The following is a 25025-nucleotide window of genomic DNA, read 5'->3' as shown; positions in this document are numbered from 1 at the left end:
TGAATGATGGAACGCGCTGTATATGGCTGTAGTGAGACACTATTAATGAATGATGGAACGCATTGTATATGTCTGTAGTGAGACACTAATAATGAATGATGGAACGCGCTGTATATGTCTGTAGTGAGACACTAATAATGAATGATGGAATGCGCTGTATATGGCTGTAGTGAGATACTATTAATGAATGATGGAACGAGCTGTATATGGCTGTAGTGCGACACTATTAATGAATGATGGAACTCGCTGTATATGGCTGTAGTGAGACACTATTAATGAATGATGGAACGCGCTGTATATGTCTGTAGTGAGACACTGTTAATGAATGATGGAATGAGCTGTATATGGAGCTGTATATGGCTGTAGTGCGACACTATTAATGAATGATGGAACTCGCTGTATATGGCTGTAGTGAGTCACTATTAATGAATGATGGAACGTGCTGTATATGTCTGTAGTGAGACACTGTTAATGAATGATGGAACGAGCTGTATATGGCTATTGTGAGACACTATTAATGAATGATGGAACGCGCTGTATATGGCTGTAGTGAGACTCTATTAATGAATGATGGAACGAGCTGTATATGGCTGTAGTGAGACACTATTAATGAATGATGGAACGCGCTGTATATGTCTGTAGTGAGACACTATTAATGAATGATGGAACGCGCTGTATATGGCTGTAGTGAGACACTATTAATGAATGATGGAACGCGCTGTATATGTCTGTAGTGAGACACTATTAATGAATAAAGGAACACGCTGTATATGGCTGTAGTGAGACACTATTAATGAATGATGGAACGCGCTGTATAGGGCTGTAGTGAGACACTATTATTGAATGATGGAACGTGCTGTATATGGCTGTAGTGAGACACTATTAATGAATGATGGAACGCGCTGTATATGTCTGTAGTGAGACACTAATAATGAATGATGGAACGTGCTGTATATGTCTGTAGTGAGACACTATTAATGAATGATGGAACATGCTGTATATGTCTGTAATGAGACACTATTAATGAATGATGGAACGTGCTGTATATGTCTGTAATGAGACACTATTAATGAATGATGGAACGCGCTGTATATGGCTGTAATGAGACACTATTAATGAATGATGGAACGCGCTGTATATGTCTGTAATGAGACACTATTAATGAATGATGGAACGTGCTGTATATGTCTGTAGTAAGACACTATTAATGAATGATGGAACGAGCTGTATATGTCTGTAGTGAGACACTATTAATGAATGATGGAACGTGCTGTATATGTCTGTAGTGAGACACTATTAATGAATGATGGAACGCGCTGTATATGGCTGTAGTGAGACACTATTAATGAATGATGGAACGCGCTGTATATGTCTGTAGTGAGACACTATTAATGAATGATGGAACGCGCTGTATATGGCTGTAGTGAGACACTATTAATGAATGATGGAACGCATTGTATATGTCTGTAGTGAGACACTAATAATGAATGATGGAACGCGCTGTATATGTCTGTAGTGAGACACTAATAATGAATGATGGAATGCGCTGTATATGGCTGTAGTGAGATACTATTAATGAATGATGGAACGAGCTGTATATGGCTGTAGTGCGACACTATTAATGAATGATGGAACTCGCTGTATATGGCTGTAGTGAGACACTATTAATGAATGATGGAACGCGCTGTATATGTCTGTAGTGAGACACTGTTAATGAATGATGGAATGAGCTGTATATGGAGCTGTATATGGCTGTAGTGCGACACTATTAATGAATGATGGAACTCGCTGTATATGGCTGTAGTGAGTCACTATTAATGAATGATGGAACGTGCTGTATATGTCTGTAGTGAGACACTGTTAATGAATGATGGAACGAGCTGTATATGGCTATTGTGAGACACTATTAATGAATGATGGAACGCGCTGTATATGGCTGTAGTGAGACTCTATTAATGAATGATGGAACGAGCTGTATATGGCTGTAGTGAGACACTATTAATGAATGATGGAACGCGCTGTATATGTCTGTAGTGAGACACTATTAATGAATGATGGAACGCGCTGTATATGGCTGTAGTGAGACACTATTAATGAATGATGGAACGCGCTGTATATGTCTGTAGTGAGACACTATTAATGAATAAAGGAACACGCTGTATATGGCTGTAGTGAGACACTATTAATGAATGATGGAACGCGCTGTATAGGGCTGTAGTGAGACACTATTATTGAATGATGGAACGTGCTGTATATGGCTGTAGTGAGACACTATTAATGAATGATGGAACGCGCTGTATATGTCTGTAGTGAGACACTAATAATGAATGATGGAACGTGCTGTATATGTCTGTAGTGAGACACTATTAATGAATGATGGAACATGCTGTATATGTCTGTAATGAGACACTATTAATGAATGATGGAACGTGCTGTATATGTCTGTAATGAGACACTATTAATGAATGATGGAACGCGCTGTATATGTCTGTAATGAGACACTATTAATGAATGATGGAACGAGCTGTATATGTCTGTAGTGAGACACTATTAATGAATGATGGAACGTGCTGTATATGTCTGTAGTGAGACACTATTAATGAATGATGGAACGCGCTGTATATGGCTGTAGTGAGACACTATTAATGAATGATGGAACGCGCTGTATATGTCTGTAGTGAGACACTATTAATGAATGATGGAACGCGCTGTATATGGCTGTAGTGAGACACTATTAATGAATGATGGAACGCATTGTATATGTCTGTAGTGAGACACTAATAATGAATGATGGAACGCGCTGTATATGTCTGTAGTGAGACACTAATAATGAATGATGGAATGCGCTGTATATGGCTGTAGTGAGATACTATTAATGAATGATGGAACGAGCTGTATATGGCTGTAGTGCGACACTATTAATGAATGATGGAACTCGCTGTATATGGCTGTAGTGAGACACTATTAATGAATGATGGAACGCGCTGTATATGTCTGTAGTGAGACACTGTTAATGAATGATGGAATGAGCTGTATATGGAGCTGTATATGGCTGTAGTGCGACACTATTAATGAATGATGGAACTCGCTGTATATGGCTGTAGTGAGTCACTATTAATGAATGATGGAACGTGCTGTATATGTCTGTAGTGAGACACTGTTAATGAATGATGGAACGAGCTGTATATGGCTATTGTGAGACACTATTAATGAATGATGGAACGCGCTGTATATGGCTGTAGTGAGACTCTATTAATGAATGATGGAACGAGCTGTATATGGCTGTAGTGAGACACTATTAATGAATGATGGAACGCGCTGTATATGTCTGTAGTGAGACACTATTAATGAATGATGGAACGCGCTGTATATGGCTGTAGTGAGACACTATTAATGAATGATGGAACGCGCTGTATATGTCTGTAGTGAGACACTATTAATGAATAAAGGAACACGCTGTATATGGCTGTAGTGAGACACTATTAATGAATGATGGAACGCGCTGTATAGGGCTGTAGTGAGACACTATTATTGAATGATGGAACGTGCTGTATATGGCTGTAGTGAGACACTATTAATGAATGATGGAACGCGCTGTATATGTCTGTAGTGAGACACTAATAATGAATGATGGAACGTGCTGTATATGTCTGTAGTGAGACACTATTAATGAATGATGGAACATGCTGTATATGTCTGTAATGAGACACTATTAATGAATGATGGAACGTGCTGTATATGTCTGTAATGAGACACTATTAATGAATGATGGAACGCGCTGTATATGGCTGTAATGAGACACTATTAATGAATGATGGAACGCGCTGTATATGTCTGTAATGAGACACTATTAATGAATAATGGAACGTGCTGTATATGTCTGTAATGAGACACTATTAATGAATGATGGAACGCGCTGTATATGGCTGTAGTGAGACACTATTAATGAATGAAGGAACGCGCTGTATATGTCTGTAGTGAGACACTAGTAATGAATGATGGAACGGGCTGTATATGTCTGTAGTGAGTCACTATTAATGAATAATGGAACACGCTGTATATGGCTGTAGTGAGACACTATTAATGAATGATAGAACGCGCTGTATATGGCTGTAGTGAGACACTATTAATGAACGATGGAACGTGCTGTATATGGCTGTAGTGAGACACTATTAATGAATGATGGAATGCGCTGTATATGTCTGTAGTGAGACGCTATTAATGAATGATGGAACGTGCTGTATATGGCTGTAGTGAGACACTATTAATGAATGATAGAACGCGCTGTATATGTCTGTAGTGAGACACTATTAATGAACGATGGAACGTGCTGTATATGCCTGTAGTGAGACACTATTAATGAATGATGGAATGCGCTGTATATGTCTGTAGTGAGATGCTATTAATGAATGATGGAACGTGCTGTATATGGCTGTAGTGAGACGCTATTAATGAATGATGGAACGCGCTGTATATGGCTGTAGTGAGACACTATTAATGAATGATGGAATGCGCTGTATATGTCTGTAGTGAGACACTATTAATGAATGATGGAACGCGTTGTATATGTCTGTAGTGAGACGCTATTAATGAATGATGGAACGCGCTGTATATGTCTGTAGTGAGACACTATTAATGAATGAAGGAACGCATTGTATATGTCTGTAGTGAGACGCTATTAATGAATGATGGAACGCGCTGTATATTACTGTAGTGAGACACTATTAATGAATGAAGGAACATGCTGTATATGTCTGTAATGAGACAATATTAATGAATGATGGAACGTGCTGTATATGTCTGTAGTGAGACACTATTAATGAATGATGGAACGAGCTGTATATGTCTGTAGTGAGACACTATTAATGAATGATGGAATGCGCTGTATATGGCTGTAGTTAGACACTATTAATGAATGAAGTAACATGCTGTGTATGTCTGTAATGAGACACTATTAATGAATGATAGAATGCGCTGTATATGTCTGTAGTAAGACACTATTAATGAATGATGGAACGCGCTGTATATGTCTGTAATGAGACACTATTAATGAATGATGGAACGCGCTGTATATGTCTGTAGTGAGACACTATTAATGAATGATAGTATGCGCTGTATATGTCTGTAGTGAGACACTATTAATGAATGATAGAATGCGTTGTATATGTCTGTAGTGAGACACTATTAATGAATGATGGAACGCGCTGTATATGTCTGTAGTGAGACACTATTAATGAATGATGGAACGCGTTGTATATGTCTGTAGTGAGACACTATTAATGAATGATGGAACGCGCTGTATATGTCTGTAGTGAGACACTATTAATGAATGATAGAATGCGCTGTATATGTCTGTAGTGAGACACTATTAATGGATGATAGAACGCGCTGTATATGGCTGTAGTGAGACACTATTAATGAATGATAGAATGCGCTGTATATGTCTGTAGTGAGACACTAATAATGAATGATGGAACGAGCTGTATATGGCTGTAGTGAGACACTATTAATGAATGATAGAATGCGCTGTATATGTCTGTAGTGAGACACTAATAATGAATGATGGAATGCGCTGCATGTGTCTGTAGTGAGACACTATTAATGAATGATAGAACGCGCTGTATATGTCTGTAGTGAGACACTATTAATGAATGATGGAACGCGCTGTATATGTCTGTAGTGAGACACTATTAATGAATGATAGAACGCGCTGTATATGTCTGTAGTAAGACACTATTAATGAATGATGGAACGTGCTGTATATGTCTGTAGTGAGACACTAATAATGAATGATGGAATGCGCTGTATATGTCTGTCATGAGACACTATTAATGAATGATGGAACGTGCAATATATGTCTGTAGTGAGACACTATTAATGAATGATGGAATGAGCTGTATATGTCTGTAGTGAGACACTATTAATGAATGATAGAACGCGCTGTATATGGCTGTAGTAAGACACTATTAATGAATGATGGAACAGGCTGTATATGGCTGTAGTGAGACACTATTAATGAATGATAGAACGCGCTGTATATGGCTGTAGTAAGACACTATTAATGAATGATGGAACACGCTGTATATGTCTGTAGTGAGACACTGTTAATGAATGATGGAACGAGCTGTATATGTCTGTAGTGAGACACTATTAATGAATGATGGAACGCGCTGTATATGTCTGTAGTGAAACACTATTAATGAATGATGGAACGTGCAATATATGTCTGTAGTGAGACACTATTAATGAATGATGGAACGCGCTGTATATGTCTGTAGTGAGACACTGTCAATGAATGATGGAATGCGCTGTATATGTCTGTAGTGAGACACTATTAATGAATGATGTATGGCTGTAGTGAGACACTATTAATGAATGAAGGAACGTGCTGTATATGTCTGTAGTAAGACACTATTAATGAATGATGGAACGAGCTGTATATGTCTGTAGTGAGACACTATTAATGAATGATGTATGGCTGTAGTGAGACACTATTAATGAATGATGTATGGCTGTAGTGAGACACTATTAATGAATGATGGAATGCGCTGTATATGTCTGTAGTAAGACACTATTAATGAATGATGGAACGAGCTGTATATGTCTGTAGTGAGACACTAATAATGAATGATAGAACGCGCTGTATATGTCTGTAGTGAGACACTATTAATGAATGATAGAACGCGCTGTATATGGCTGTAGTGAGACACTATTAATGAATGATGGAACGCGCTGTATATGTCTGTAGTAAGACACTATTAATGAATGAAGGAACGCGCTGTATATGTCTGTAGTGAGACACTATTAATGAATGATGGAACGCGCTGTATATGTCTGTAGTGAGACACTATTAATGAATGATGGAATGCGCTGTATATGTCTGTAATGAGACACTATTAATGAATGATGGAATGCTCTGTATATGGCTGGAGTTAGACACTATTAATGAATGATGGAACGCTCTGTATATGGCTGTAGTGAGACACTATTAATGAATGATGGAACGTGCTGTATATGTCTGTAGTGAGACACTATTAATGAATGATGGAACGCGCTGTATATGTCTGTAGTGAGACACTATTAATGAATGATGGAACACGCTGTATATGTCTGTAGTGAGACACTATTAATGAATGATGGAACGCGCTGTATATGTCTGTAGTGAGACACTATTAATGAATGATGGAACATGCTGTATATGTCTGTAGTGAGACACTATTAATGAATGATGGAACGTGCTGTATATGTCTGTAATGAGACACTATTAATGATTGATGGAACGCGCTGTATATGGCTGTAGTTAGACACTAATAATGAATGATGGAACGCGCTGTATATGGCTGTAGTTAGACATTATTAATGAATGAAGGAACGCGCTGTATATATCTGTAGTGAGACTCTATTAATGAATGATGGAACGCGCTGTATATGTCTGTAGTGAGACACTATTAATGAATGATGGAACGTGCTGTATATGTCTGTAATGAGACACTATTAATGAATGATGGAACGCGCTGTATATGTCTGTAGTGAGACACTATAAATGAATGATGGAACGCGCTGTATATGTCTGTAGTAAGACACTATTAATGAATGATGGAATGCGCTGTATATGTCTGTAGTGAGACACTATTAATGAATCATGGAACGCGCTGTATATGTCTGTAGTAAGACACTATTAATGAATGATGTATGTCTGTAGTTAGACACTATTAATGAAGGATGGAACATGCTGTATATGTCTGTAGTGAGACACTATTAATGAATGATGGAACGTGCTGTATATGTCTGTAGTGAGACACTATTAATGAATGATGGAACGCGCTGTATATGTCTGTAGTAAGACACTATTAATGAATGATGGAACGAGCTGTATATGTCTGTAGTGAGACACTATTAATGAATGATGGAATGCGCTGTATATGGCTGTAGTGAGACACTATTAATGAATGATGGAACGCGCTGTATATGGCTGTAGTGAGACACTATTAATGAATGATGGAACGCGCTGTATATGTCTGTAGTAAGACATTATTAATGAATGATGGAACGAGCTGTATATGTCTGTAGTGAGACACTATTAATGAATGATGGAACATGCTGTATATGTCTGTAGTGAGACACTATTAATGAATGATGGAACGCGCTGTATATGGCTGTAGTGAGACACTATTAATGAATGATGGAACGCGCTGTATATGTCTGTAGTGAGACACTATTAATGAATGATGGAACGCGCTGTATATGGCTGTAGTGAGACACTATTAATGAATGTTGGAACGCATTGTATATGTCTGTAGTGAGACACTAATAATGAATGATGGAACGCGCTGTATATGTCTGTAGTGAGACACTGATAATGAATGATGGAATGCGCTGTATATGGCTGTAGTGAGATACTATTAATGAATGATGGAACGAGCTGTATATGGCTGTAGTGCGACACTATTAATGAATGATGGAACTCGCTGTATATGGCTGTAGTGAGACACTATTAATGAATGATGGAACTCGCTGTATATGGCTGTAGTGAGACACTATTAATGAATGATGGAACACGCTGTATATGTCTGTAGTGAGACACTATTAATGAATGATGGAACGTGCTGTATATGGCTGTAGTGAGACACTATTAATGAATGATAGAACGCGCTGTATATGTCTGTAGTGAGACACTATTAATGAACGATGGAACGTGCTGTATATGGCTGTAGTGAGACACTATTAATGAATGATGGAATGCGCTGTATATGTCTGTAGTGAGACGCTATTAATGAATGATGGAACGTGCTGTATATGGCTGTAGTGAGACGCTATTAATGAATGATGGAACTCGCTGTATATGGCTGTAGTGAGACACTATTAATGAATGATGGAATGCGCTGTATATGTCTGTAGTGAGACACTATTAATGAATGATGGAACGCGTTGTATATGTCTGTAGTGAGACACTATTAATGAATGATGGAATGCGCTGTATATGTCTGTAGTGAGACGCTATTAATGAATGATGGAACTCGCTGTATATGGCTGTAGTGAGACACTATTAATGAATGATGGAATGCGCTGTATATGTCTGTAGTGAGACGCTATTAATGAATGATGGAACGTGCTGTATATGGCTGTAGTGAGACGCTATTAATGAATGATGGAACTCGCTGTATATGGCTGTAGTGAGACACTATTAATGAATGATGGAATGCGCTGTATATGTCTGTAGTGAGACACTATTAATGAATGATGGAACGCGTTGTATATGTCTGTAGTGAGACGCTATTAATGAATGATGGAACGCGCTGTATATGTCTGTAGTGAGACACTATTAATGAATGAAGGAACGCATTGTATATGTCTGTAGTGAGACGCTATTAATGAATGATGGAACGCGCTGTATATTACTGTAGTGAGACACTATTAATGAATGAAGGAACATGCTGTATATGTCTGTAATGAGACAATATTAATGAATGATGGAACGCGCTGTATATGGCTGAAGTTAGACACTATTAATGAATGAAGTAACATGCTGTGTATGTCTGTAATGAGACACTATTAATGAATGATAGAATGCGCTGTATATGTCTGTAGTAAGACACTATTAATGAATGATGGAACGCGCTGTATATGTCTGTAATGAGACACTATTAATGAATGATGGAACGCGCTGTATATGTCTGTAGTGAGACACTATTAATGAATGATAGAATGCGCTGTATATGTCTGTAGTGAGACACTATTAATGAATGATAGAACGCGCTGTATATGTCTGTAGTGAGACACTATTAATGAATGATGGAACGCGCTGTATATGTCTGTAGTGAGACACTATTAATGAATGATGGAACGCGTTGTATATGTCTGTAGTGAGACACTATTAATGAATGATGGAACGCGCTGTATATGTCTGTAGTGAGACACTATTAATGAATGATAGAATGCGCTGTATATGTCTGTAGTGAGACACTATTAATGGATGATAGAACGCGCTGTAAATGTCTGTAGTGAGACACTAATAATGAATGATGGAATGCGCTGTATGTGTCTGTAGTGAGACACTATTAATGAATGATGGAACGAGCTGTATATGGCTGTAGTGAGACACTATTAATGAATGATAGAATGCGCTGTATATGTCTGTAGTGAGACACTAATAATGAATGATGGAATGCGCTGCATGTGTCTGTAGTGATACACTATTAATGAATGATAGAACACGCTGTATATGTCTGTAGTGAGACACTATTAATGAATGATAGAACGCGCTGTATATGTCTGTAGTAAGACACTATTAATGAATGATGGAACGTGCTGTATATGTCTGTAGTGAGACACTAATAATGAATGATGGAATGCGCTGTATATGTCTGTCATGAGACACTATTAATGAATGATGGAACGTGCAATATATGTCTGTAGTGAGACACTATTAATGAATGATGGAATGAGCTGTATATGTCTGTAGTGAGACACTATTAATGAATGATAGAACGCGCTGTATATGGCTGTAGTAAGACACTATTAATGAATGATGGAACAGGCTGTATATGGCTGTAGTGAGACACTATTAATGAATGATAGAACGCGCTGTATATGGCTGTAGTAAGACACTATTAATGAATGATGGAACACACTGTATATGTCTGTAGTGAGACACTATTAATGAATGATGGAACGAGCTGTATATGTCTGTAGTGAGACACTATTAATGAATGATGGAACGCGCTGTATATGTCTGTAGTGAAACACTATTAATGAATGATGGAACGTGCAATATATGTCTGTAGTGAGACACTATTAATGAATGATGGAACGCGCTGTATATGTCTGTAGTGAGACACTGTCAATGAATGATGGAATGCGCTGTATATGTCTGTAGTGAGATACTATTAATGAATGATGTATGGCTGTAGTGAGACACTATTAATGAATGAAGGAACGCGCTGTATATGTCTGTAGTAAGACACTATTAATGAATGATGGAACGAGCTGTATATGTCTGTAGTGAGACACTATTAATGAATGATGTATGGCTGTAGTGAGACACTATTAATGAATGATGTATGGCTGTAGTGAGACACTATTAATGAATGATGGAATGCGCTGTATATGTCTGTAGTAAGACACTATTAATGAATGATGGAACGAGCTGTATATGTCTGTAGTGAGACACTAATAATGAATGATAGAACGCGCTGTATATGTCTGTAGTGAGACACTATTAATGAATGATAGAACGCGCTGTATATGGCTGTAGTGAGACACTATTAATGAATGATGGAACGCGCTGTATATGTCTGTAGTAACACACTATTAATGAATGAAGGAACGCGCTGTATATGTCTGTAGTGAGACACTATTAATGAATGATGGAACGCGCTGTATATGTCTGTAGTGAGACACTATTAATGAATGATGGAACGTGCTGTATATGTCTGTAGTGAGACGCTATTAATGAATGATGGAACGTGCTGTATATGGCTGTAGTGAGACACTATTAATGAATGATAGAACGCGCTGTATATGTCTGTAGTGAGACACTATTAATGAATGATGGAACGTGCTGTATATGGCTGTAGTGAGACACTATTAATGAATGATGGAATGCGCTGTATATGTCTGTAGTGAGACGCTATTAATGAATGATGGAACGTGCTGTATATGGCTGTAGTGAGACGCTATTAATGAATGATGGAACGCGCTGTATATGGCTGTAGTGAGACACTATTAATGAATGATGGAATGCGCTGTATATGTCTGTAGTGAGACACTATTATTGAATGATGGAACGCGTTGTATATGTCTGTAGTGAGACGCTATTAATGAATGATGGAACGCGCTGTATATGTCTGTAGTGAGACACTATTAATGAATGAAGGAACGCATTGTATATGTCTGTAGTGAGACGCTATTAATGAATGATGGAACGCGCTGTATATTACTGTAGTGAGACACTATTAATGAATGAAGGAACATGCTGTATATGTCTGTAATGAGACAATATTAATGAATGATGGAACGCGCTGTATATGGCTGTAGTTAGACACTATTAATGAATGAAGTAACATGCTGTGTATGTCTGTAATGAGACACTATTAATGAATGATAGAATGCGCTGTATATGTCTGTAGTAAGACACTATTAATGAATGATGGAACGCGCTGTATATGTCTGTAATGAGACAATATTAATGAATGATAGAACGCGCTGTATATGTCTGTAGTGAGACACACTTTTAATGAATGATGGAACGCGCTGTATATGTCTGTAGTGAGACACTATTAATGAATGATGGAACGCGTTGTATATGTCTGTAGTGAGACACTATTAATGAATGATGGAACGCGCTGTATATGTCTGTAGTGAGACACTATTAATGAATGATAGAATGCGCTGTATATGTCTGTAGTGAGACACTATTAATGGATGATAGAACGCGCTGTAAATGTCTGTAGTGAGACACTAATAATGAATGATGGAATGCGCTGTATGTGTCTGTAGTGAGACACTATTAATGAATGATGGAACGAGCTGTATATGGCTGTAGTGAGACACTATTAATGAATGATAGAATGCGCTGTATATGTCTGTAGTGAGACACTAATAATGAATGATGGAATGCGCTGCATGTGTCTGTAGTGATACACTATTAATGAATGATAGAACACGCTGTATATGTCTGTAGTGAGACACTATTAATGAATGATAGAACGCGCTGTATATGTCTGTAGTAAGACACTATTAATGAATGATGGAACGTGCTGTATATGTCTGTAGTGAGACACTAATAATGAATGATGGAATGCGCTGTATATGTCTGTCATGAGACACTATTAATGAATGATGGAACATGCAATATATGTCTGTAGTGAGACACTATTAATGAATGATGGAATGAGCTGTATATGTCTGTAGTGAGACACTATTAATGAATGATAGAACGCGCTGTATATGGCTGTAGTAAGACACTATTAATGAATGATGGAACAGGCTGTATATGGCTGTAGTGAGACACTATTAATGAATGATAGAACGCGCTGTATATGGCTGTAGTAAGACACTATTAATGAATGATGGAACACGCTGTATATGTCTGTAGTGAGACACTATTAATGAATGATGGAACGAGCTGTATATGTCTGTAGTGAGACACTATTAATGAATGATGGAACGCGCTGTATATGTCTGTAGTGAAACACTATTAATGAATGATGGAACGTGCAATATATGTCTGTAGTGAGACACTACTAATGAATGATGGAACGCGCTGTATATGTCTGTAGTGAGACACTGTCAATGAATGATGGAATGCGCTGTATATGTCTGTAGTGAGACACTATTAATGAATGATGTATGGCTGTAGTGAGACACTATTAATGAATGAAGGAACGCGCTGTATATGTCTCTAGTAAGACACTATTAATGAATGATGGAACGAGCTGTATATGTCTGTAGTGAGACACTATTAATGAATGATGTATGGCTGTAGTGAGACACTATTAATGAATGATGTATGGCTGTAGTGAGACACTATTAATGAATGATGGAATGCGCTGTATATGTCTGTAGTAAGACACTATTAATGAATGATGGAACGAGCTGTATATGTCTGTAGTGAGACACTAATAATGAATGATAGAACGCGCTGTATATGTCTGTAGTGAGACACTATTAATGAATGATAGAACGCGCTGTATATGGCTGTAGTGAGACACTATTAATGAATGATGGAACGCGCTGTATATGTCTGTAGTAAGACACTATTAATGAATGAAGGAACGCGCTGTATATGTCTGTAGTGAGACACTATTAATGAATGATGGAACGCGCTGTATATATCTGTAGTGAGACACTATTAATGAATGATGGAATGCGCTGTATATGTCTGTAATGAGACACTATTAATGAATGATGGAATGCTCTGTATATGGCTGGAGTTAGACACTATTAATGAATGATGGAACGCTCTGTATATGGCTGTAGTGAGACACTATTAATGAATGATGGAACGTGCTGTATATGTCTGTAGTGAGACACTATTAATGAATGATGGAACGCGCTGTATATGTCTGTAGTGAGACACTATTAATGAATGATGGAACACGCTGTATATGTCTGTAGTGAGACACTATTAATGAATGATGGAACGCGCTGTATATGTCTGTAGTGAGACACTATTAATGAATGATGGAACATGCTGTATATGTCTGTAGTGAGACACTATTAATGAATGATGGAACGTGCTGTATATGTCTGTAATGAGACACTATTAATGATTGATGGAACGCGCTGTATATGGCTGTAGTTAGACACTAATAATGAATGATGGAACGCGCTGTATATGGCTGTAGTTAGACATTATTAATGAATGAAGGAACGCGCTGTATATATCTGTAGTGAGACTCTATTAATGAATGATGGAACGCGCTGTATATGTCTGTAGTGAGACACTATTAATGAATGATGGAACGTGCTGTATATGTCTGTAATGAGACACTATTAATGAATGATGGAACGCGCTGTATATGTCTGTAGTGAGACACTATAAATGAATGATGGAACGCGCTGTATATGTCTGTAGTAAGACACTATTAATGAATGATGGAATGCGCTGTATATGTCTGTAGTGAGACACTATTAATGAATCATGGAACGCGCTGTATATGTCTGTAGTAAGACACTATTAATGAATGATGTATGTCTGTAGTTAGACACTATTAATGAAGGATGGAACATGCTGTATATGTCTGTAGTGAGACACTATTAATGAATGATGGAACGTGCTGTATATGTCTGTAGTGAGACACTATTAATGAATGATGGAACGCGCTGTATATGTCTGTAGTAAGACACTATTAATGAATGATGGAACGAGCTGTATATGTCTGTAGTGAGACACTATTAATGAATGATGGAATGCGCTGTATATGGCTGTAGTGAGACACTATTAATGAATGATGGAACGTGCTGTATATGGCTGTAGTGAGACACTATTAATGAATGATGGAACGCGCTGTATATGTCTGTAGTAAGACACTATTAATGAATGATGGAACGAGCTGTATATGTCTGTAGTGAGACACTATTAATGAATGATGGAACATGCTGTATATGTCTGTAGTGAGACACTATTAATGAATGATGGAACGCGCTGTATATGGCTGTAGTGAGACACTATTAATGAATGATGGAACGCGCTGTATATGTCTGTAGTGAGACACTATTAATGAATGATGGAACGCGCTGTATATGGCTGTAGTGAGACACTATTAATGAATGATGGAACGCATTGTATATGTCTGTAGTGAGACACTAATAATGAATGATGGAACGCGCTGTATATGTCTGTAGTGAGACACTGATAATGAATGATGGAATGCGCTGTATATGGCTGTAGTGAGATACTATTAATGAATGATGGAACGAGCTGTATATGGCTGTAGTGCGACACTATTAATGAATGATGGAACTCGCTGTATATGGCTGTAGTGAGACACTATTAATGAATGATGGAACGCGCTGTATATGTCTGTAGTGAGACACTGTTAATGAATGATGGAACGAGCTGTATATGGAGCTGTATATGGCTGTAGTGTGACACTATTAATGAATGATGGAACTCGCTGTATATGGCTGTAGTGAGTCACTATTAATGAATGATGGAACGCGCTGTATATGTCTGTAGTGAGACACTGTTAATGAATGATGGAACGAGCTGTATATGGCTGTAGTGAGACACTATTAATGAATGATGGAACGCGCTGTATATGGCTGTAGTGAGACTCTATTAATGAATGATGGAACGAGCTGTATATGGCTGTAGTGAGACACTATTAATGAATGATGGAACGTGCTGTATATGTCTGTAGTGAGACACTATTAATGAATGATGGAACGCGCTGTATATGGCTGTAGTGAGACACTATTAATGAATGATGGAACGCGCTGTATATGTCTGTAGTGAGACACTATTAATGAATAATGGAACACGCTGTATATGGCTGTAGTGAGACACTATTAATGAATGATGGAACGCGCTGTATAGGGCTGTAGTGAGACACTATTATTGAATGATGGAACGCGCTGTATATGGCTGTAGTGAGACACTATTAATGAATGATGGAACGCGCTGTATATGTCTGTAGTGAGACACTAATAATGAATGATGGAACGTGCTGTATATGACTGTAGTGAGACACTATTAATGAATGATGGAACATGCTGTATATGTCTGTAATGAGACACTATTAATGAATGATGGAATGTGCTGTATATGTCTGTAATGAGACACTATTAATGAATGATGGAACGCGCTGTATATGGCTGTAATGAGACACTATTAATGAATGATGGAACGCGCTGTATATGTCTGTAATGAGACACTATTAATGAATGATGGAACGTGCTGTATATGTCTGTAATGAGACACTATTAATGAATGATGGAACGCGCTGTATATGGCTGTAGTGAGACACTAGTAATGAATGATGGAAAGCGCTGTATATGTCTGTAGTGAGACACTATTAATGAATGATGGAATGCGCTGTATATGTCTGTAGTGAGACACTATTAATGAATCATGGAACGCGCTGTATATGTCTGTAGTAAGACACTATTAATGAATGATGTATGTCTGTAGTTAGACACTATTAATGAAGGATGGAACATGCTGTATATGTCTGTAGTGAGACACTATTAATGAATGATGGAACGTGCTGTATATGTCTGTAGTGAGACACTATTAATGAATGATGGAACGCGCTGTATATGTCTGTAGTAAGACACTATTAATGAATTATGGAACGAGCTGTATATGTCTGTAGTGAGACACTATTAATGAATGATGGAATGCGCTGTATATGGCTGTAGTGAGACACTATTAATGAATGATGGAACGCGCTGTATATGGCTGTAGTGAGACACTATTAATGAATGATGGAACGCGCTGTATATGGCTGTAGTGAGACACTATTAATGAATGATGGAACGAGCTGTATATGTCTGTAGTGAGACACTAATAATGAATGATAGAATGCGCTGTATATGTCTGTAGTAAGACACTATTAATGAATGATGGAACGAGCTGTATATGTCTGTAGTGAGACACTATTAATGAATGATGGAACGTGCTGTATATGTCTGTAGTGAGACACTATTAATGAATGATGGAACGCGCTGTATATGGCTGTAGTGAGACACTATTAATGAATGATGGAACGCGCTGTATATGTCTGTAGTGAGACACTATTAATGAATGATGGAACGCGCTGTATATGGCTGTAGTGAGACACTATTAATGAATGATGGAACGCATTGTATATGTCTGTAGTGAGACACTAATAATGAATGATGGAACGCGCTGTATATGTCTGTAGTGAGACACTAATAATGAATGATGGAATGCGCTGTATATGGCTGTAGTGAGATACTATTAATGAATGATGGAACGAGCTGTATATGGCTGTAGTGCGACACTACTAATGAATGATGGAACTCGCTGTATATGGCTGTAGTGAGACACTATTAATGAATGATGGAACGCGCTGTATATGTCTGTAGTGAGACACTGTTAATGAATGATGGAACGAGCTGTATATGGAGCTGTATATGGCTGTAGTGCGACACTATTAATGAATGATGGAACTCGCTGTATATGGCTGTAGTGAGTCACTATTAATGAATGATGGAACGTGCTGTATATGTCTGTAGTGAGACACTGTTAATGAATGATGGAACGAGCTGTATATGGCTATTGTGAGACACTATTAATGAATGATGGAACGCGCTGTATATGGCTGTAGTCAGACTCTATTAATGAATGATGGAACGAGCTGTATATGGCTGTAGTGAGACACTATTAATGAATGATGGAACGCGCTGTATATGTCTGTAGTGAGACACTATTAATGAATGATGGAACGCGCTGTATATGGCTGTAGTGAGACACTATTAATGAATGATGGAACGCGCTGTATATGTCTGTAGTGAGACACCATTAATGAATAAAGGAACACGCTGTATATGGCTGTAGTGAGACACTATTAATGAATGATGGAACGCGCTGTATAGGGCTGTAGTGAGACACTATTATTGAATGATGGAACGCGCTGTATATGGCTGTAGTGAGACACTATTAATGAATGATGGAACGCGCTGTATATGTCTGTAGTGAGACACTAATAATGAATGATGGAACGTGCTGTATATGTCTGTAGTGAGACACTATTAATGAATGATGGAACATGCTGTATATGTCTGTAATGAGACACTATTAATGAATGATGGAACGTGCTGTATATGTCTGTAATGAGACACTATTAATGAATGATGGAACGCGCTGTATATGGCTGTAATGAGACACTATTAATGAATGATGGAACGCGCTGTATATGTCTGTAATGAGACACTATTAATGAATGATGGAACGTGCTGTATATGTCTGTAATGAGACACTATTAATGAATGATGGAACGCGCTGTATATGGCTGTAGTGAGACACTAGTAATGAATGATGGAACGGGCTGTATATGTCTGTAGTGAGTCACTATTAATGAATAATGGAACACGCTGTATATGGCTGTAGTGAGACACTATTAATGAACGATGGAACGTGCTGTATATGGCTGTAGTGAGACATTATTAATGAATGATGGAATGCGCTGTATATGTCTGTAGTGAGACGCTATTAATGAATGATGGAACGTGCTGTATATGGCTGTAGTGAGACACTATTAATGAATGATAGAACGCGCTGTATATGTCTGTAGTGAGACACTATTAATGAACGATGGAACGTGCTGTATATGGCTGTAGTGAGACACTATTAATGAGTGATGGAATGCGCTGTATATGTCTGTAGTGAGACGCTATTAATGAATGATGGAACGTGCTGTATATGGCTGTAGTGAGACGCTATTAATGAATGATGGAACGCGCTGTATATGGCTGTAGTGAGACACTATTAATGAATGATGGAATGCGCTGTATATGTCTGTAGTGAGACACTATTAATGAATGATGGAACGCGTTGTATATGTCTGTAGTGAGACGCTATTAATGAATGATGGAACGCGCTGTATATGTCTGTAATGAGACACTATTAATGAATGATGGAACGCGCTGTATATGGCTGTAGTTAGACACTATTAATGAATGAAGTAACATGCTGTATATGTCTGTAATGAGACACTATTAATGAATGATGGAACGCGCTGTATATGGCTGTAGTTAGACACTATTAATGAATGATGGAACGCGCTGTATATGTCTGTAGTAAGACACTATTAATGAATGATGGAACGCGCTGTATATGTCTGTAGTGAGACACTAGTAATGAATGATGGAACGCGCTGTATATGGCTGTAGTGAGACACTATTAATGAATGATGGAACGCGCTGTATATGGCTGTAGTGAAACACTAATAATGAATGATAGAATGCGTTGTATATGTCTGTAGTGAGACACTATTAATGAATGATGGAACGCGTTGTATATGTCTGTAGTGAGACACTATTAATGAATGATGGAACGTGCTGTATATGGCTGTAGTTAGACACTATTAATGAATGATGGAACATGCTGTATATGTCTGTAGTGAGACACTATTAATGAATTATGGAACGCGCTGTATATGGCTGTAGTGAGACACTATTAATGAATGATGGAACGTGCAATATATGTCTGTAGTGAGGCACTATTAATGAATGATGGAATGCGCTGTATATGTCTGTAGTGAGACACTATTAATGAATGATGGAACGCGCTGTATATGGCTGTAGTGAGTCACTATTAATGAATGATGGAACGCGCTGTATATGTCTGTAGTGAGACACTATTAATGAATGATGGAACGCGCTGTATATGGCTGTAGTGAGACACTATTAATGAATGATGGAACGTGCTGTATATGTCTGTAGTGAGACACTATTAATGAATGATGGAACGCATTGTATATGTCTGTAGTGAGACGCTATTAATGAATGATGGAACGCGCTTTATAGATCTGTAGAGAGACAAATTTCTGCAGCTCTTCTAGACATCACTATATATAGTCCATAATTATAGAGAGAGGGTCTGAATGTTAGGTGTCCTTGTTTCCCTGGTTAGCTTGGCTCCATAGTCCAGGCTGTTTGGTCTTTCTGTGTAACCAAATCAGATCAGATTCCAGCTTCTGCTATGTTATATGTGGGACAGAAATTGCCAATTTAGACTAAATCTACCACATTTCAAAGAAAAAGAAAGTCGCCTTCTCAGTTGGTGCCTCAGACACAATGAAGACCCTTATAAATCGGCACCGTGCTCCCATCGTGTTTTATAGCGGGTCAGTGTTATTGTGATGATCACAATCTTTCTCTTGAACCCAAACTCTTTGCTTATTTTGCAGGTGCAGCACAGAGCGAAGATGATGCTTAGTGCAGAGCAGTTAGATTCAGACCAACCATCGTCTCAGTCTGAATCTGACTCCGCAGTGAGCGAGATAAAGGGAGGAAGTGTGTCTGAGGCGGAGGGAGGAGGCCGCAGGACTCCATGTCTTCCCCCACAGTTGAGCCGCGAGGAGAAGAGAAGGAGAAGACGAGCCACCGCCAAGTATCGTTCAGCACATGCTACAAGGGAACGTATTCGTGTGGAGGCCTTTAACATGGCATTTGCCGAGTTACGAGGTCTTCTGCCTACACTACCGCCAGACAAAAAGCTCTCAAAGATTGAGATACTGCGCCTAGCAATCTGCTACATCTCCTACCTCAACCATGTGCTGGATGTCTAGATGGACCATGGATGATCTGTAGGACGGTCACATGGGGCTATGTGGCAGGCATTAGGTGATGGATATTGTAAGGCAGTAGAGAGTGGAAGGGCAATGCCAGGGTCAGGCAGAGACGGGACAATGCCATGTACATCATCAGTTGGTAGTGGTGACCTGCGTTGGTGCGTCCCTCACAGATGCGGCAGTCACTGGTGAGAGTCTGGTGTAACTCTTGAGTGTTACGTCTGACCACTGGCTCAGAGACATTCGCCTCTTCCCTTTCCAGCCTGAGAGAGAGAGAGTTCATGCCCATCAGCCAGTAGCTGTAGGCAGCAATTAAAACAATGTGCATTAATTAATAGGATATTTGACCAAAGGTGACTGTGTGGTGGTTCTGTGTGTTAGAGGTGCCTCCTCTTATCGTAGCAACGGAGGCACCATGTGGCAGATGTGTGTGATATCTGTGTAGAGTAACAGTGCCACACAGTGGCTGCTTTGTATATTACATGAACACGTGTGTATGTATAATATATATATATATATATTATATATATATATGAAGTGTGCAGGTCCAGTTCTCAGAAAACCGACAACAACCGAATTTATGGGTTCCCAGTCGAACTTAGGGCCTGATTCAGAGCCGCTCATAAGCGGCTGCTCGTTCGCTATGAGCGATGTTCGCACAACTGCGCATGCATATGGGTCGTAATTCACATGCGCAAACCAGTCATTGCGGTCAGAAATCGTGCATTTGCAAAACAGCGAGGGTCTGCTAATTTGAGTGACAGAATGTACCGTTTGTGGGTGGTAACAGGGGAAGGTGCTTGAAAAACGGAGGGGGTGGAGATCCGAACGCAGGCGTGCCTAACGGTCAAAAGGGCGTTTAATGGGAGTGCATAATTAGTAAAGGAGCGTCATCGACCACATGACTTGGTTGTCTTTTAGCCTGAACTGCTCGCAGTGATTGCGGTAGGAAAAACCTACCACAAGAACTGCGAGCAGTTCAGATACCTTTCGATGTTCCCGATTAATCAAAAAAATACCGGAGATGACGTGTAATGCGAACGGCAAAGGGGCGTCTTTACAAAATAGCGAGCGCATTTTTCGTTCGCTCGCTCAGACAGAGGCGTCAACAAACTGCTCAATTTAAATATCCGGCCCCTTTTTTGAAACGACTGTCCGCAAATAGCGTCCGGCTCTGAATCAGGCCCTGAGTCCTAGTTTGGAGCTCAGATTTAAAAACCAAACTCGGATCTTGGGTTGCATGTAAACAGGTCAGAATGACGTCATTTTAGCTGTTTTTGTTTTAAAAAAAAATACAGATCCAAAACCAAAACACGAAGATGAATCCGGATCCAAAACTAAAACAAGGGGGCTGGCGCACACCATATATATATCTATCCGCGAAAAAAGCGGCACTCCCAGTCTCAGACAGTTTAAACAATATCCAGTGCTTTACTGTGCAACGTTTCGGGATCAGTCCCCCGGCATCAGGACGTTGCTTTTTTCGAGATCATATATTTGGAGGGGCACATTACCCAGGGTGAGCACCCCAGCAAGTACCTACATGGCTCCAATTACTAGAGAGTGCCGGTATTTCACTCTCCCCTCTTACTATGCGGCAGGATGTGTATAAAGGGGCTCAGTTACGGTTGGATGTCTGCGCTGTACATGCGCACCAGGAATGGGGAGGCCCCTATATGCTGTGTGTGTGCGCGGAGGCGGGATGATGGCGGTGTAATGATGCGTTGGGCGTGGATGCGTCACACATTCCCGTTGTAGGAGGCGTGTCCCTGGCCAGCGCTGAAGGGCTGATGTAACAAGACATGAAAATGACGATCGGCAACACTATTTGTCTGATTCTGATTGGCTGATTGTAACACCTATGGCTGACACTGAAATCGTTAGCGTGGCGCCCGTACTATACAGATTATTTACATCACTTTTTTTATATGGGAAAACTTCAGATTTTTGTGTTTAGTTTAATTAGTACATCGTATTATTTATATGTGGGCTGTAATATAAATTCCATTACATTTTATTTTATATGGAAAATGTGAATTTCGCAGTTATTAATATTCGCTCTTGTGCACATGAAACTTAATCGCATTACTATATTGTGTACATATGTACTGTTATCATGGGGCGTCAGTACCCCCGTTATGCGTTTCGTACACCCAGCGTATATGTTACTGTGTGTGATTGTTATGAGATGCATCCAACCAAACAGAACCAGCTGAATACACACTTTATACCTGGTCTTGTGCCTCTGAGCGTATCCACCTCTAAATGATCCCCGATGTGAATAATCCCTGCGATCTGCCGTTCCCAACAGTTATTCCTCATTCTGTATCTACATCTCTGCTAATAGCTCTCTCTGTATGGTAAGGCATAGATGCCTACCCTCCCGGTTTTTCGGGTAACCCCCCACACCCCCGGAAGGGTAGGCATTTCTCCCGCATTCTGCCCACTTCCTAGTGAAGTGGGCAGAATGAGGAGAATACCCGCGGCGATCGCGGGTCTCCGTGAAGGGGGCGGGGCTTAAACCGTGATTCTACATGAATCAGAGCATTTCGCCCCGCCCCCTATGTAAATTGGCAATTTACCGCGAGGTGGCGGGGCTTAATGACGCAAATCGTCAAGCCCTGCCCCCGTCGGCCCCCTGCTGCTTCTCTTACCCAGGCTTCTCCCGGGAAGAGAGTATTAAAGGCAGGCAACTATGTGGTAAGGGTGCAGTATAGAAGCTCACTGTATATGGTACATGGGTTAGGGTGCGGTATAGAAGCTCGCTGTATATGGTACATGGGTAAGGGTGTGGTATAGAAGCTCGCTGTATATGGTACGTGGGAATGGGTGTGGTATAGAAGCTCGCTGTATATGGTACGTGGGAATGGGTGTGGTATAGAAGCTCGCTGTATATGGTACATGGGAATGGGTGTGGTATAGAAGCTCGCTGTATATGGTACGTGGGTAAGGGTGTGGTATAGAAGCTCGCTGTATATAGTTCATGGTAAGGGTGCAGTATAGAAGCTCGCTGTATATGGTACATGGGTAAGGGTGTGGTATAGAAGCTCGCTGTATATGGTACAAGGGAATGGGTGTGGTATAGAAGCTCGCTGTATATGGTACATGGTAAGGGAGTGGTATAGAAGCTCGCTGTATATAGTTCATGGGAATGGGTGTGGTATAGAAACTTGCTGTATATGGTACATGGTAAGGGTGTGGTATAGAAGCTCGCTGTATATGGTACATGGGTAAGGGTGTGGTTTAGAAGCTCACTGTATATGGTACATGGGTAAGGGTGTGGTATAGAAGCTCACTGTATATGGTACATGGGTTAGGGTGCGGTATAGAAGCTCGCTGTATATGGTACATGGGTAAGGGTGTGGTATAGAAGCTCGCTGTATATGGAACGTGGGTAAGGGTGTGGTATAGAAGCTCGCTGTATATGGTACATGGGAATGGGTGTGGTATAGTAGCTCGCTGTATATGGTACATGGTAAGGGTGTGGTATAGAAGCTCGCTGTATATAGTTCATGGGAATGGGTGTGGTATAGAAGCTTGCTATATATGGTACATGGTAAGGGTGTGGTATAGAAGCTCGCTGTATATGGTACATGGGTAAGGGTGCGATATAGAAGCTTGCTGTATATGGTACATGGGTAAGAGTGCGATATAGAAGCTTGCTGTATATGGTACATGGGTAAGGGTGCGGTATAGAAGCTTGCTGTATATGGTACATGGGTAAGGGTGCGGTATAGAAGCTTGCTGTATATTGTACATGGGTAAGGGTGCGATATAGAAGCTTGCTGTATATGGTACATGGATAAAGGTGCGATATAGAAGCTCGCTGGATATGGTACATGGGTAAGGGTGCGGTATAGAAGCTCGCTGTATATGGTACATGGGTAAGGGTGCGGTATAGAAGCTTGTTGGATATGGTACATGGGTAAGGGTGCAATATAGAAGCTTGCTGGATATGGTACATGGGTAAGGGTGCGGTATAGAAGCTTGTTGGATATGGTACATGGGTAAGGGTGCAATATTAGAAGCTTGCTGGATATGGTACATGGGTAAGGGTGCGGTATAGAAGCTTGCTGTATATGGTACATGGGAATGGTGTGATATAGAAGCTTGCTGTATATGGTACATGGGTTAGGGTGCGATATAGAAGCTTGCTGGATATGGTACATGGGTAAGGGTGCGGTATAGAAGCTTGCTGTATATGGTACATGGGTTAGGGTGCGATATAGAAGCTTGCTGTATATGGTACATGGGAATGGT

The 25025-nt window shown here is 39.6% G+C and overlaps 1 protein-coding gene across 1 annotated transcript in view; it reads left to right on the top strand.

The window, feature by feature from the left end:
• Positions 1–21892, top strand: part of NHLH2 (nescient helix-loop-helix 2) — a 180750-nt gene extending 158858 nt beyond the window's left edge. The window contains exon 2 of the mRNA XM_088472448.1: positions 20382–21892. Within this exon, the coding sequence (XP_088328574.1) occupies positions 20400–20762 (363 nt within the window). The 5' untranslated portion in view covers positions 20382–20399 and the 3' untranslated portion in view covers positions 20763–21892. The remainder of the gene's footprint in view (positions 1–20381) is intronic.
• The last annotated feature ends 3133 nt before the right edge of the window (positions 21893–25025 follow it).

Source organism: Taudactylus pleione, unplaced genomic scaffold, assembly GCF_031769625.1.
Source record: "Taudactylus pleione unplaced genomic scaffold, aTauple2 ptg000123l, whole genome shotgun sequence".
In the NCBI taxonomy this organism is placed as follows: Eukaryota; Metazoa; Chordata; class Amphibia; order Anura; family Myobatrachidae; genus Taudactylus; species Taudactylus pleione.
The sequence above is the reverse complement of the archived record's forward strand: the minus strand, read 5'-3'. Positions and strand labels throughout refer to the sequence as shown.